The sequence below is a fragment of the Symphalangus syndactylus genome, chromosome 21 (assembly GCF_028878055.3).
Source record: "Symphalangus syndactylus isolate Jambi chromosome 21, NHGRI_mSymSyn1-v2.1_pri, whole genome shotgun sequence".
In the NCBI taxonomy this organism is placed as follows: domain Eukaryota; kingdom Metazoa; phylum Chordata; class Mammalia; order Primates; family Hylobatidae; genus Symphalangus; species Symphalangus syndactylus.
In genome coordinates this window covers 53,268,082-53,284,231 of record NC_072443.2, presented here as the reverse complement: position 1 = coordinate 53,284,231, position 16,150 = coordinate 53,268,082, and the positions used below count along the sequence as shown (strand labels likewise).

General features: G+C 38.8%; 1 protein-coding gene across 13 annotated transcripts in view; it reads left to right on the top strand.

Moving 5' to 3' along the window:
- The window catches only part of TMCC1 (transmembrane and coiled-coil domain family 1), a 239,680-nt gene that overhangs the window by 93,264 nt on the left and 130,266 nt on the right, over positions 1-16,150 (top strand). The window contains exon 1 of one of the 13 annotated variants that reach the window (XM_055259147.2): positions 6,517-6,805. The exons of the other annotated variants lie outside the window; for them this stretch is intronic. Coding sequence (XP_055115122.1) covers positions 6,767-6,805 — 39 coding nt within the window. The 5' untranslated portion in view covers positions 6,517-6,766. Of the gene's footprint in view, positions 1-6,516; positions 6,806-16,150 lie in introns of those variants that run through there. 13 annotated transcript variants of the gene reach the window in all.

Sequence of the window (16,150 nt, the reverse complement as noted above, 5' to 3'; positions counted from 1 at the left end):
GCGAGACTCCGTCTCAAAAAAAAAAAAAAAAAAAAAAAAAAAAAAAAAAAAAAAAAAAAAAAAATTTTATAGAGATGAGGTCTCACTATGTGCCCAGGCTGGTCTCAAATTCCTGGGCTCAAGCCATTCTCCTGCCTCAGCCTCCCAAAGTGCTGGAATGACAGGTGTAGTGTTGTGAGATGTGCAGAGAGGGAAAACATATCAGCACATGAAATACCTTGTAACTATTTCATTTATATAATTTGCTATGTGTTCTTTGCAACATAGTGAAAAATAATCATGTCTGATGCTTAGTAGGCACATAATAAATAGTAATGGAATGAATAGTTGTATATTTAGAGAGCCATGCTGAAAGGTTAAATAGCAAAATATGACTACTTGGAGCACAATGTTAAATTGTCAAGGAGAGTAGTGTTATATGAATACTCAGATGGAGGGATATGTAGAAAATGAGAAAAGCGACAGAAGGAACTTAAAGAGATATTAAAAATAGCTTTGTCTAGAGATTAAAAATTAAAGTTCTAAGTAACTTCCTAGGAAGATATACAAGACCACAATGAGATGCCATGACATCTCTACCAGAATGGATCCAATTAAAAAAAAGAAAATCAAGAGTTGGCAAGGATGTAGAGCAAACTGGAACTTCCATACATTATTGTAAGTGTGTAAATTAGTACAACCACAGTGAAAACTGTTTAATAATACCTGCTAAAATGTAAATCTTACTCTGTCCTTTAGGATTTCCATTTTTAGGCTATATATACCCAAGAAAAATATGCTATATGAGCTCCAAAACAATCTGATAATTTTATAGCAGATTTATAATAGAGAAAAAATAGATATAGCATTGATCCAAAAGTAGAATGGATAAATTGTGGCATTATTCATACATTGGCATATACTATAATAATAGAGAACTTTTACACACAACTACATGGATGGATTGCAAAGACATGATGAGCAAAAGAAACCACACACGAGATTCCTTTATATGAAATACAAGAACAAGCAAAGTTAATTTATGATAGAAGTCAATTACAGTTACCTATTGGGGAAACAGCAATGAAGACATTAGGAACCTTCTGGGGCAGCAAATATTCTATATCTTGATATGGACATAGATGTTTTATATCTTTATATGTTTATGGCTGTGAGTGTGTGTGTATATATATATATATATAAAACAGTGAATGTGTTTATGTACATATATACACATATACACAAAATAAATTTGTGTATAGGTATGAAATTTCAAGACATCTTCACAGGGAATCTAATGTTCCTGAGACAGAGAAAATGTTTCTGAGACAGAGTCTTGCTCTGTCCCCCAGGCTGGAGTGCAGTGGCATAATCTCAGCTCACTGTAAGCTCCGCCTCCTGGGTTCATGCCATTCTCTTGCCTCAGCCTCCCGAGCAGCTGGGACCACAGGCGCTCGCCACCACGCCCGGCCAATTTTTTTGTATTTTTAGTAGAGATGAGGTTTCACTGTGTTAGCCAGGATGGTCTCGATCTCCTGATCTCGTGATCCGCCCGCCTCAGCCTCCCAAAGTGCTGGGACTACAGGCGTGAGCCACCGTGCCCAGCGCCAGAAAATGTTTTTAAAGTAAGGACATGTTAGGAAAATTAACATCTTGATCATAACCTTGCTAAGAGAGGATAGAGGAGCATATGGAAATGCCATCTCTGAAAAATGCCATTACAGAATAGGCAACAACCTTGTATGATGGGTTAGTTGGATACAAGGAACTGGGCCAAATGGCCTCTTGAAACTACTTTCTGCTCCTCCCTTCTTACCGTCCTTTCTTCCTTTCATGCATTTACTGCAGGTAACGCATGATATGGTTTTTTTAGGAGAAAGAAATGTGGAGCCCAAAACATTGCTAATATAGAAGGAATCAGGCTTAATTTAGCATGTTTCAAAGAGCCGTGTCCAAGTCATCCAAATAAAGACCTTATTTGGCAAGGTTAGCTGCCCTTTAAATCAACCCTCACAAGTTAAGGAATTGTATATGGTACTCAAATTTTTGATCACCAACATCTTTTAACTTCTTACTACTTAACAAATTCCTCTACTTTCGTGGTTATTTATATTGACAGTTGCATGGGCTTTTGTAAATAACTACATAAATTACTTAATCTGTTCTTCAGGTGGATATAATAAAGTATGCTATCTGTATTGTTATTTATTGTGGGATTGCCAAAAGAATCTCATTTAAGGGGCCTAAAATGCCACAGAAAACCCTAAAACTGGCAGCATTGTTAACTAAACATTTTGAAAATAGATTTCTTCTCTCCTTGCTTTAAATGTAGACAGTAACTAAAAGAATAATAATTTCTGAAAGAGAGAGACTATTACTTTGTTATTTGTTAAAGAGCTATTCCCATTTGGGCAGTTTGTAGGAAAACAGTTAACAAGTCTGTGCAATTTAGAATGGAGAAATTACTGAATTTTGTTACTATTTATGTTTCCATTTCATTAGTAGAAAACATTCTGAGCACTTCTTTAGGCTGAAAGCAGGTTGCCTTGTTAGTGAGGGAAATTAAGTTTCACTTACCACTTGTTTCACACCCCTGTCTCCTTTCCTTTTTTTTTTTTTTTTTTTTTTTGATAGAATCTTTTAGCAATGATTTGGGATTCTAGTTGCTTATATCAGTCAGAAACACTGTGTGTTTAAGACAGTGTGTCTTTCTGTAAGGCACTTCATTATTTCCGCATCAGTATTTCATGAATCCTACTTACATTCCTAGGAGATGATTTCAGAATACTGTTTCACTGTCTCTGCGAGAAAAATGGAGGTACTGGTACTCTTACCATTCAAAAACCAAAAAGGCGGCCAGGCATGGTGGCTCATGCCTGTAATCTCAGCACTTTGGGAGGCTGAGCGGGTGGATCACCTGAGGTCAGGAGTTCGAGACCAGCCTGACCAACATGGTGAAACCCCGTGTCTACTAAAAATACAAAAATTAGCCGAGTGTGGTGGCAGGCGCCTGTAATCCCAGCTACTTGGGAGGCTGAGGCAGGAGAATTGCTTGAACCCGGGAGGCAGAGGTTGCAGTGAGCTGGGACCGTGCCATTGCACTCCAGCCTGGGGGACAAGAGCGAGATTTCGTCTCAAAAAAAAAAAAAAGGCACACTACTCGGGTGCTCTGTCAACCTACTTTCCACTTGGAATTAAATTTTCGACAGCTTGAATGTTAGGTTATATTGTGTTCTCTGAACCTTGGTATGAAGGAGTCTTTACTTTTGGTTATAGGTGTTCATCTAAAAGCTTTTTAGCTTTGGAAGTTTACAAAAAATACACCTAGATATGTTCACCTTCTTTCTGCTTAAGGTTTTTAAGAGTAAAAGGTTGGTTTGTTTGTTTTGTTTTGAGACAGGGTCTCTCTGTCGCCCAGGCTGGAGTGCAGTGGCATGATCTTGGCTCACTGCAGCTTCCGCCTCCCAGACTCGAGTGATCCTCCCACTCCAGCCTCCCGAGTAGCTGGGACCACCTACTCATGCCACCATGCCCAGCTAATTTTTTGTGTGTTTTTTGTAGAGATGGTGTTTCACCATGTAGCCCAGGCTACTCTCGAATTTCTGAGCTCAAGCAATCTGCCTGCCTCGGCCTTCCAAAGTGCAGGGATTACAGGCATAAGCACACATGCCCAGCCTAAACGTTTTATATATACATTTTGGTTAGGTAATTTTTTTTGGAGACTTGGCAGCCTATTATTTGTTTGAATTTGATGCATCTTCTGTGCTCTTCCCGAGATACTATGAAATACGTGTTTTTATTTTTGTTTTTTTTTGTTTATGAGATGGAGTGTCGCTCTGTCGCCCAGGCTGGAGTTCAGTGGCGCGATCTCGGCTCACTGCAAGCTCCGCCTCCCGGGTTCATGCCATTTTCCTGCCTCAGCCTCCCGAGTAGCTGGGACTACAGGTGCCTGCCACCACGCCTGGCTAATTTTTTGTATTTTTAGTAGAGACGGGGTTTCACCGTGTTAGCCAGGATGGTCTCGATCTCCTGACCTCGTGATCCACCCGCCTCGGCCTCCCAAAGTGCTGGGATTACAGGCGTGAGCCACCGCGCCTGGCCTATGTGTGTTATTTTTTAGGTAAAATTTTAGATCCTATTTGGTGATAATTGGATACTGGTAGTGTATGATATGAACATAGTTGAGAATAATCATTGCATAGAAACCTGTCTTTTCAAATTCATTTTTTTGTGTTTCTTACCTGAAGAAAAAAGTTACAAACACTACATGATTTTCTCACAATAATATTGACGTCTTAATTAGTTTTTATTTTTAGAGGTAGGGTCTCACTCTATTGCCCAGACTGGAGCATCATGCCTCACTGCAGCATCAAATTCCTGGACTCAGGCAATCCTGCCACCTCAGTCTCCCAAGTAGTTAGGACTCCTGAGTAGTAGTTAGGTAGCACATGCTACCAAACCTAGCTAATTTTTTTATTCTTATTTTTTGTAGAGACAGGGTCTAGCTTTGTTGCTCAGGCTGGTCTTGAACTCCTGGTGTCAAGTGATCCTGCTGCCTTAGCCTCCCAAAGCATTGGGATTACAGGCATGAGCCACTGAACCTGGCCATATTGAGGTTTTAGAGAGAGAAATTACTACTTATTTGAAGAGTTGGGATATGACAGTAGTCTTCCCTTATCCACAGGAGATATGTTCCATGACCCCCAGTGGATGCCTGAAACTGAAGATAGTACTGAAACCTATATATACAGTCACATGTCATTTAACAATGGGATACCTTCTGAGAAATGGGTTGTTAGGTGATTTCATCATTGTGAGAACATCGTAGAGTGTCCTTACATAAACCTAGATAGCATAACCTACTACACACCTCGGCTATGTGGTATAGCCTGTTGCTCCTAGGCTACAAACCTATATAGCATGTTACTGTACTAAATACTGTAGGCAGTTTTAATACAGTGGTATGTATTAGTGTATCTAAACATAGCTAAACATAGAAAAAGTACAATAAAAATACAGTATTATAATCTTATGGGACCACTGTCATATATGTGGCTCATTGTTAACTGAAATGTCATGTGGGTTACGACTGTACTGTGTTTTTTCCTGTACACATATCTGTGATAAAGTTTAATTCAGAAATTAGGCATAGTAAGATGTTAACAGTAACAATAAAATAGAACAATTATAACAATAGGCCAGCACCACTCCTCTTGTGCTTTGTGACCATTATTAAGTACAATAAGGGTTGTTTGAATACAACATTACCATACTGCAACAGTCGATCTGATGACCAAATCGCTTACTCAGTCACTAGCGGGTGGTAGCCAGGGGTGGATATGCTGGACAAAGGGATGATTCACATCCCAGGTAAGATGGCATGAGGTTTTGTCATGCTACTCAGAACGGCATGCAATTTAAAACTTCTGAATGGTTTGTTTCTGTAATTTTCCATTTAAATATTTTTGGATTGCAGTTGACTGTGGGAACAAACTGTAGTTAAGGGAGGACTATTTTAATATAGATTTTATAGGGTTGTTTTGAGAAATAAATAGGATAATAAATGTGAACTGCCTAACATAGTGACTGCACATAGTAGGTTCATTCCAACAAAGGCTTTAAATGTAGCATATGACATAACTTTGCTCACAGGAAATTGAGAGACACTGGAACAGGGGAAAAAAAATATATGAATGAGTTCTGCCCTAATCAGTACTAAATTCATTCAGAAGTAATGAACAATTCCAAGAGGAGCACATACACTGGAAAGTTTCATTAAATGAAACGTTATCCTCACAGTGGTTGTCTGGAAGCCGACCCAAACAGAGGAAGAGTGGCAAAGATGGGAATATTTTTATCTTTGTAACTGCTCTTATGGTTATTTTTCATACCTCTTTACCTGCATTGATTCACTCTGAGCTGTTCCTTCTGTTTGTTTTGTGTGTAGATTTTAAACGATTACTTTATTCCAACAAGAGAGGGCAATTACCTCAGGAGGCCACTTTAGTGTGTTTAACTTTGGCACAAGTTGAAGTCACCGTCGGAGTATGCCTCTCTGCACCTGACATTCCTTCCTGAGGCAGGACCCCTCCCTGTGAATAAGAGGAAAGGCTTGGCCAATTATGCTAGACAAAGCCGCACAGCTGCCGAGCCCAGCTGGGAGGAGTTTCCTTCTTGAGCAGGGAGCTGGTACAGCCAGGGGCTTGCTTTTTACCACCTCCTTTTTTTTCACACTGCCTCACCTTAAAGGATTACCTAAGGTGGAGGTAGAGAAGGGGGTGTTGCTCTCTGCAGTGGACACTGTCTGCCGCCGGGAGGGCTGAAGAGGGAAGGAATTGGTACAGTTGTCCGTCTCCTACTTGGAGCAGATGCTGTCTGACCCCCGCACACCACTCCTCCTCCCACAGGGACCGGAACATCAGGTCTGTCCCCTGGAGTTTCAGGTAGCACCACAGCGGCATCCTCGCCTACTGGTCTGGTGGAAAGGGAAGGGGTGGTCCTTGTGTCTGGACCCCTCACAGCTGACTCACAGGAAGTGCTAGAAGAGCTTGGCACTGGGTGCAGCGGCTTCAGGATTACTGCCCCACCCGCCCTGCCCTCTCCCACGTAGGTTTTGCAGTATCTCTTGATAGAACAATGAAGGCTTTCCAAGTTTGCTAAGACTCCCAGGGAAATTCTTTGCACTTCTCTGGCAGTCTTCAAAATGTTCTGCCACCGACTTTCCCAAGAAGCTGTTATTTAAAAAACCCTTCGTGGATTGCTTTGTCTGAAGATCCTCTGGGTGATCATGGTTCAGCGCTTTAGCCTCAGGAGGCAGCTATCCAAGGTGGGTTGGTAGTTTTGTATGTTTGTGGAGGGGAAACTCTCACTTGCTTCAGCATGGTTCCTTTTTCTCTGGAACTGTTCTGTCAAGCCTGCCGTCCTCCAGCGCTAAGGAGGGGCTGAGGGAGGAAGCACTGCCTTTTGTTCTTTTATCTGACAGGCATAAAGCTTGAAGGCTGACTGCACTGGCAGCCCCAGATTATGTTCCCCTAAAACTGCAGCTGTCATCTGAATTTGGGCAAAGTTGTAGTTTGCTCCTGAGATAGCATTTCCAGAAGGGTGTGTGTGAAAGAGATAATTGTGAGTTGAAAGTGTGTATTTAATTAGCAATTAATCTAGCAGCTTGTGGACCAAGAGGAGAAAGCCTTCTTCTCTGTGGAATCAGTGCTTTCATACGTTTCACTATTAAACTGAGAAAAACTACCATAAAATAGTTCAATGAGCAAGACTTGCATTAAAATGTTAAAATGAGTGGTTGTGTTGAGAAACTTGAATACTTAATGAAGTATATGAAAAGCAGTTACAGAGAGGCTCACAAAGCAGTTTTTACAGAGTTCTGACTGAAAAGCAGGTTCCATGTGTGCAGCTTTTGGGGAAAAGTTTTTTTTAACCTGAGAAAATCATACTTAAAATAGTAAAAAGGTGAAGCACTCATTTAAGAGGGGATGGTGATTTATGAAATCCACTCTGCCTGTAGCCAGCCCTCCTTGACCCAGTCATTTAGTGCAGAAACTAATATGGAAAGAGGTGTGGTAAGAGTTGAGCTTTATTTCAAAACCCATTGTGTTCTTTAAAAGCTCCATTTAAAAAATGTAGCAGTTGGTGGCTCAGTTGTGTCACAGTTCATTCCCTGAATACAGAAGCTTAAACAAATTGTAAATCTGTGGGCATTCTTCACTGCCTTGGCTGTTAATCAGAACTGTTAAATCCTGAAATGTGTTGTGATCTTACGGGAAAACCTTTAGTTCCCTCACAGGTGACCCCAGTGTAGAGTGTGTGCACTGATGCAGAAATGAGCAAAGTGCTTGCTTCCATCCCTCTGTCACATATCCATAGCTTTTCTTGGGACTTCTAAGCCTAACGGGATTTTTAGGAGTATTAAAATGTATTTAACTTGCTCCCTTCCCCATGGTGTGTGTGTGTGTATGTGTTTGAAGGCCTCCACATTTCTCTTACACAATAAAAAGAATCATTTTTGTTGCTCTTTCAGTGTCCTCCAGTGCTTGTATTTTCATATATATAGTACATTTAAAAAGCAGATGGGTAGGTTATCAGGGCAGTGACATTCCTGCACAAGAGTGTCTGATAGTTGAGAGCCAGGTGGTAATTTTCTAATTACAAGGTAACTATATTATGGGTATTTTGCTGCCAATACTTCTCTCCCAATTATTTTTTAAACTTTACCCTCTTCACTCTATACTATGTATAGATTTATAAAACGTAAAGACTGATTTACAAAAAGTACACTTTTGAAGGAATGGGATGCATCCTGTCTTTAGGTACATTACATAAAAACACTCAAAGATGTAGCCTTTTTTCATTCCTTTTACTGGTACCCTTATTGCTCATTTTAATGTGATTTATGGATCCTGTAATGGATGATCTAGACCAAATCTAAAGAAATTTGTTGTCTATCAAATTTATTGTTCTATCAGAGTAATGAACTGAAAAAATATTTTTAATTATTTCAGTCTGTAAGGCACTTAAATATGAAAGAGAAACCGAATAGTTATGTTAGTGAGTTTAAAAAACAAACTCAGCAAATGGATCAGCGTGGCCAACATGGTGAAACCTCATCTCTACTAAAAATATAAAAATAAACCAGGCGTGGTGGTGTGTGCCTGTGGTCCCTGCTACTTGGGAGGCTGATACAGGAGAATCACTTGAACCCAGGAGGCAGAGGCTGCAGTGAGCTGAGATCGTGCCACCGCACTCCAGCCTGGGCGACAGCGAGACTCCGTCTTAAAAAAAAAAAAAAAAGAAAGAAAATCAGCAAATGCATCATGCCTCTATTTGTCTTTTCAGCTAAATCCATAGGTTACCTGAGAGCCAGGGACCTGCCATACCCCAGTTTATGGTATTTCTGGCACATATTGAACACTCAAAATGAAATTGTTTTTTCATAGATATATAGATATATATATAAACAGTTGAACAGCAGCAATTTCAGATGTTTCTGACTTTAGTAACAAGCATTTTTGCTAATAAGTAATTTTCCACAGGAGTAGAGTTGTCTTAAGATCTGAGTTTTAAAAACAATTTCCTATTTTAACAAAAAAAAAAGTACTGATGTGACCATCTTTAAATTTCTTTAATTTCTCTTGGAAATTTTCTGAAAGAAGATATAAACGTTTGCAGTAATTTTAAGCCTAATATCCACTTTAGATGCTTTTTATATTAAGGTTGATAGTCATTCGAGCGAGACTCCGTCCCAAAAAAAAAAAAAAAAAAAAATTTATGGCGTGTCAATCATTCTCTCTATCATGGTCTCCGATGTTTTTCTATGTTTATCTACGACAGAAAACAATAAATAAACTTAGGTAACTTGGGTAACTTCCTTAGAGCAGCCCTTTCCTGTAGAACTGAAGTATGTGTCCAATAGAGTTTGAACTTAGCAGTCAAACTTGGTAAAATACTTCCCATAATTAAATTTGTTTTCTTTGGCCAGAGAAGTGTTGATTTGAATAAGATCATTGATTTAATAAAGCCATATTAAATATGGAGTAATTAGATGTAAGTTGAAACTTACCTGCATGCAGTTGTGAAACTTTAAATTGCACTGCCTTTTAAAGAACTTCTATTAAGGAGAAAAATTTACTCTTGAGTTTCTATAATGTTTAAGGATGAAATACAGTGAGTTAGACATTCTTTAGAAAGTCCTTCTTAAATTACTGTGGTCTGCACTCTGATCAGAGGAAACTATTTTCCAAAATCATTTATAGGTAGCAGAAAATCAGTTTTTTCTAAAGTATGATAAAGGGTAGGGGAGCTTTGAGAAAAATTGTAAATATTATCTCAGTAAAATATTATACCCTTTTATTTTACTTTTGAATGGTAATTATTTTCACAGTTCAAAATTTTAAATTACATAACTGAAATCTCAGCTTCTGGCTGTGTCATTTCGTGTAGTTCATGCCCCTATCTCTGTAGGTAACCAGTTTCTTATTTATCCCACTGTTTGTGCATATATAAGCAAATATGAACATTTATTTTCTGACCATTCTAACATGAAAGATAAATGCCATACAGATTGTTCTAAGATAGTAACTCAAACTTTAATTTTCCAGATATGAATCTGAATAGTTAGCTCAGTTTGAAGTTCACATTTATTTTCACGTTTTCATGTGAGACTTACTTACTTTAGGATAGAGGTAGCCTCACAGCACCCACTTTCTATATTAAAGATCATTGAAATAACAGTAAATCGGTGATGATTCTTTTTCAATCATACCTTATTTTCTTCCTGTTCTATTTGAGAGCTTTCTTTTGCTGTCTTTACATTTTTCATATGGTGAAAAAACATGAAGGTAAAAATCCTACCAATATGTCTTGGGTTGGCCTGTGAAGAGATTAATAGCTGAGAAATAGGTTTGTGACATCTTTTCCCAGTTCTGTTGATTTTATTGAAATTATTTAATCCAGACTTATAAAGCATTTGGAAATATTTTAGTCCAAAAATGCTACCCTTGCCATTTCCACATCTCATAGTGTCCTGTCACTTGGTATCAGTTTGTTATCAATAAAAGAAAATTAAGAAGTGGAGAGCCGGGCACAGTGGCTCACGCCTGTAATCCCAGCACTTTGGGAGGCTGAGGTGGGTAGATCACGAGGTCAGGAGATCGAGAACATCCTGGCTAACACGGTGAAACCCCGTCTCTACTAAAAATACAAAAAATTAGCCGGGCGTGGTTGCAGGCGCCTGTAGTCCCAGCTACTCTGGAGGCTGAGGCAGGAGAATGGCATGAACCCAGGAGGCGGAGCTTGCAGTGAGCCGAGATCGCGCCACTGCACTCCAGCCTGGGCGACAGTGCGAGATTCTGTCTCAAAAAAAAAAAAAAAAAAAAAGAAGTGGAGAAATGTTGGTCAGAATTTGAATTTTTAATAAAACCTGTTGTTTTTTTCAGAAGTAGTTTCCTTTGAATTTCTACCTGATTTCTTTTGGGTTTATGGCCTATGATACATGACTGACTTAATCTTCTGTGATATCTTTTTAAAAGTAAATAGAGATCTCTTATTTCCATCTTGAGTAGGTTAATTAGGGTTGTTTAAAAGTATTTTGATGACTAAAATGGTAAATTTTATGTATATTTTACCGCAGTTTTTAAAAGGTATGTTGAGCCCTCTTAATGATAAGCACTAGGTGGGTACAGTGAAGTAGTATAGTATTATATGTAATTAACAGTCCCTAATGCATAGGTAGAGTCAGTACTGGATGCATGTTTTCAAATAATGGAAGGACATACCTTTCCTTCTTATGCTTTTTATGTAATTTTCTCTAAGTTACTCTAGACATTGACAAATTTCATACTTGGAAATGTAATGTTTTGCATTTCTACTTTACTAACAGTTAAATGTAATATCTCCTTGTTAATCATTAACCCACTTTTAGGAGGCTTAAATCAGGTAGCGTTCTAATTGCTACTATGCATATGTCTATCTGCTTTCTAGAACTTGAATACTCAAATGTCCAACATTATAGGAGATCAAACATTTTGGTATTTTACAAAACCAGAATAGGAAGATTGATGGTGTTCTTCTGTTACATGAAATAAGACCCCAGTAAGGCCGGGCGCGGTGGCTCACGCCTGTAATCCCAGCACTTTGGGAGGCCGAGGTGGGCGGATCACGAGGTCAGGAGATCGAGACCATCCTGGCTAACACAGTGAAACCCCGTCTCTACTAAAAATACAAAAAAAAAAAAATTAGCTGGGCATGGTGGCAGGCGCCTGTAGTCCCAGCTACTGGGGAGGCTGAGGCAAGAGAATGGTGTCAACCCAGGAGGAAGAGCTTCCAGTAAGTGGAGATCCTGCCACTGCACTCCAGCCTGGGCGACAGAGCGAGACTCCGTCTCACAAAAAAAAAAAAAAGGCCCCAGTAAGATCAATGTCATGTATTGTTGACGTAGTGGGAATCGATAAGGAATAGAGAATGACCTCCCTATTCAAATACTTTGGGAAATAATAGGCTAAAAATAGAGAAACTAATTTAGAAATATGTATAATTCTGAAATGCCTTCATGATAGTGATGCCATTTAAATTTAAAAAATAACAACAGTAATAAATTGTTGACCATGTAGACCTGAGAGAGCAAAATATGCTACCCAGAGAAGATAGTTAAATCTCCTTGGAAGGGTGCTAGTTTTTTATTTTTTAAGTACACAGCTATCCATTGGTTTGATTTGAGTATTATTTTAAAAAGAGATGTGACTGTTCTTTAAAATTACTTTAGAATATATGCACATATACTCTTCCCCTTCCTTTTGTGTATATATAGGTAACAGTGACTGCCTTTGTGAGGAGGATTTGGAGACATAGGTGGATGGGAGGGAGACTTGCTTTTTAAAACTCTTTACCAGGTACATTCACTTCCTTAAATAGTAGCCCTAGTTCAAATGTGTTACAAGTTCATAATGTGGAAGTAAATTTCAGATTTGTTATTCTTCGGTGAAAACCATTGCCAATAGTTTTCTTAAAGTTTAGTAGCTGAAAGATAATCTCCTGGGTTGGAACTTTCTGCCAACCATCTGTGTTAATCACAGGTTGAAGATAAACTTTGTAAGTAACACACAAGTTTGTAGTATAGAATCATTAACACTTAAAAATCTTGTTTAAATGCATCTCTTTCTGGATAAATTAAGCATACTATTCTGAAAGCATATTTTGGGAATCATTGATAAAGGCAGGAACACATTTTACTCATTATGCCAAATTGCTTGTAATAATAATGTGAAATATTCTTTTTTTTATCATTTTGGCTTACATTAGACTATGAAAAGAAGAATTTGTTCTCTTGGACACCATGAGGTTAGTTAGGACTTAACCTCTGCATTCATTATATACAAGGAATTGTAACAAAATCCTACTGAAAAATATGTTTAATAAGAAGAAAACAATGGACATGCAACTTCCCTTGTGGTAGCACAGGAAATCTCTCTTAAATTTCAGTCTGTTCTATCATATGGGTTGTAAGAAACAGATCACTTTGCCCTTATTTACTGGAAATTTAGTGTGAGAAGAATCCATCTTAAACCCAAAGGTAGCATGTATAATAAAAATTTCATAGCTTTCCTTTTCACTTAATAAAATTTATTCCAAAGATTTTTGTCATTGAAATTAAGTAAATCATGGCTATGTGACTTTGGTAAGTCATTTCACCTCTCTGAAGGTTTCTCTTCATGTGAAAAGCATTATCTAGGATCCCTTTGTGATATAAAACATATGGTGATTTCTTATGTGCTGCCAGAGTATATTTCCAAGAAAAATGACTTTTGATAGCAAATATCTAAGAAAACACCCAATTTTATACCAGGAGGAATCTAATTTTATATAGCTGTTCTTGGCAAAAGTAAATAAATTCAAGACTTTAATGAACGGGCTTAGACTTTAGTTTCTAGCCAGGTCTGGATAATTCCGATTTGAGAATAGCAAGAAAACTCATCAAGTTAATCATAAACTTACTTGAGAAGATGTAGATTTCTTCTACCTCATACTATTAGGAGGAAATACAAAATTTTGTGAAAACAGACATTCCTTGAAATGGAAATTTACCTCATACAAAATGGATTTCTCTTCATTTTATGATATATTGGAACTCGAGTACCTTTTCTTAGACAAAGCATACTGCTATGACTCTTATGGGAAAGTTCATCATAACTGGGGAGATAAGACAGTTAAAATGGTAACGTGAGCTTTTAATTTTTGTGAAATTAATGGTGAATAAATATATATTTAGAAGAGGGAAGGAGCTCTTCCTTTGAACCTGAGGTGGACTTGAAAACTCCCATAGAGGAAATAGGATTTTAGCTGGACCTAGAGGATTTGGATCAGTGATTCCCAAGACTCCTTCCCCTGTCACCCCCAGCATATCTCAAGAATATGACTAGGCTCAAAGTAGTGATCATTTGGGAGGGGTTTTGAAAAGCCCCTCACCAGTCTGGTGCATACTCCTGGAGAAATTCCTTCATATGCAAATCACTGATAATAGATGAAGGACGGGAGGAAAATATTGCAGGAAGGGAGCAACATCACTAGATAAGATTTTGTTGAGAGGGAAAGGCATGCCATGTTTAGTATCTGTTCTTTTTAAGGAGTTTTTACATGGCTGGGTACGGCGGCTCACACTTGTAATGCCAGCACTTTGGGAGGCCAAGGCAGGTGAATCACTTGAGGCCAGGAATTCAAGACCAGCCTGGCCAACATGGCAAAACCCCATCTCTACTAAAAATACAAAAATTAGCCAGGCATGGTGGCACACAGCTGTAATGTAATCCCAGCTGTTCAGGTGGTTATGACATGAGAATCACTTGAACCTAGAAGGCGAAGATTGCAGTGAGCCAACGTCACGCCACTATACTCCATCCTCGGTGACAAAGCAAGACTCTGTCTTAAAAAAAAGAAGGGTGAGGGTAAGTTCTAACATGAACATCCTTTCAAAATCTAATCTTATAAGACTAAATTTACATTTTCTCTGGGATATTTAAGGTAATGGGGTTGCTAAACTAAATGTCTTAACTTCTGTGGAGGGAATAGAGGGGTAAATCTAGGAAACTCTTCTAAGTAATATATGTAGGTTGCTTAATATTATCAATTAATATATGGAACTGTAGCTGGAAAGCCTTAATAAACTTGTCTAACATTCTTTCACTGTCTTCTAATTATTTGAAGATCATAGATCTACATGGTATAAACAACACCTGAGTGTAACTACTTCTGTGTGTGTGTGTGTGTGTGTGTGTGTATGTGTGTGTGTGTATGTGTATTGAGACTTAGGAAACTAGACATAAAGGCTGATCTCAATTAACAGATTCCCTTTGGGCACCATTGGAATCTGACCCAGTCTATTCAGTATCTAGTGGTGAATGGTTATTTGAGTTTGAGCCTTATGAAATGCTATTGATCACTGTATTTAGATAACACTCAACCACTGGGACTTCAAGAAATTTTAAAGCATACAATGTAAATTCTATGTATATTCTAACTTGGAGAAAACTTGGAACATGGTAATTGGGGGTCATAAGTTAGGTATAAAGATGAACATTTACTTTGTTTATTACTGTTTTTCACTCACACTACTCTAGCTACATCCAATTTCTTGCTGTATTTCAGACATACCACAGCTCTGCTGCAGGTCCTTTGCATGAACATCCTTGTTCATCTTGAAGCCCCAATGGTTGGGTGTTATCGAAATACGATTATCAACTGGTTCTCTCCTCTACCTGGAAAACTTTTCCTCCAAATATTTGCATTGGATTACTTTCCCACTTTCTTGAGGTCTCAGCTGAAATGTCACCTTTTCTGGAGGCTTACAATGACTGTTTTGTTTTTTTAAAAGAGATGAGGGTCTCGCTCCTGTCACCCAGGCTGGAGTGCAGTGGTGTGATCAGAGCTTACTGCAGCCTCAAACTCCTGGGCTGAAGGGGATCACTAAAGGCTCAGGTGATCTCCCTTAGCCTCACAAGTAGCTGGGACTACAGGCATGCACCACCATGCCTGGCTAATTTTTAAATTTTCTGTAGAGATAGGATCTCACTGTGTTGCCCAGGATAGTCTCAAACTCATGGCCTCAAGTTCCTACCTCATCCTCCCAAAGTGCTGGGATTATAAGTGCGAACCACCATGTCTAGCTGACTGTCCTTTTTTATTATGAAATAGTGAAACCACTCCCTCCGCACACTCTTCTCCCCACCCCCCACCATGTATTTATCATTATCTGACATACTATATACATATATATATATATATTTTTTTTTTTTGAGACGGAGTCTTGCTCTGTCACCCAGGCTGGAGTGCAGTGGCGCGATCTTGGCTCACTGCAAGCTCCGCCTCCCAGGTTCAAGCCATTCTCCTGTCTCAGCCTCCCAAGTAGCTGGGACTACAGATGCCCGCCACTGCGCCGGGCTAATTTTTTCCATTTTTAGTAGAGACGGGGTTTCACTGTGGTCTCGATTTCCTGACCTCTTGATCCGCCCGCCTCGGCCTCCCAAAGTGCTGGGATTACAGGTATGAGCCACCACGCCCAGCCTATTACTTTTCTTTGCCTGTAACTTACCCCAATATAAACCTTATGACAAGGACTTTTTTCTGTTTTAATTCACTTCTATATCCAGGAACATAGAATAATGTCTGGTAC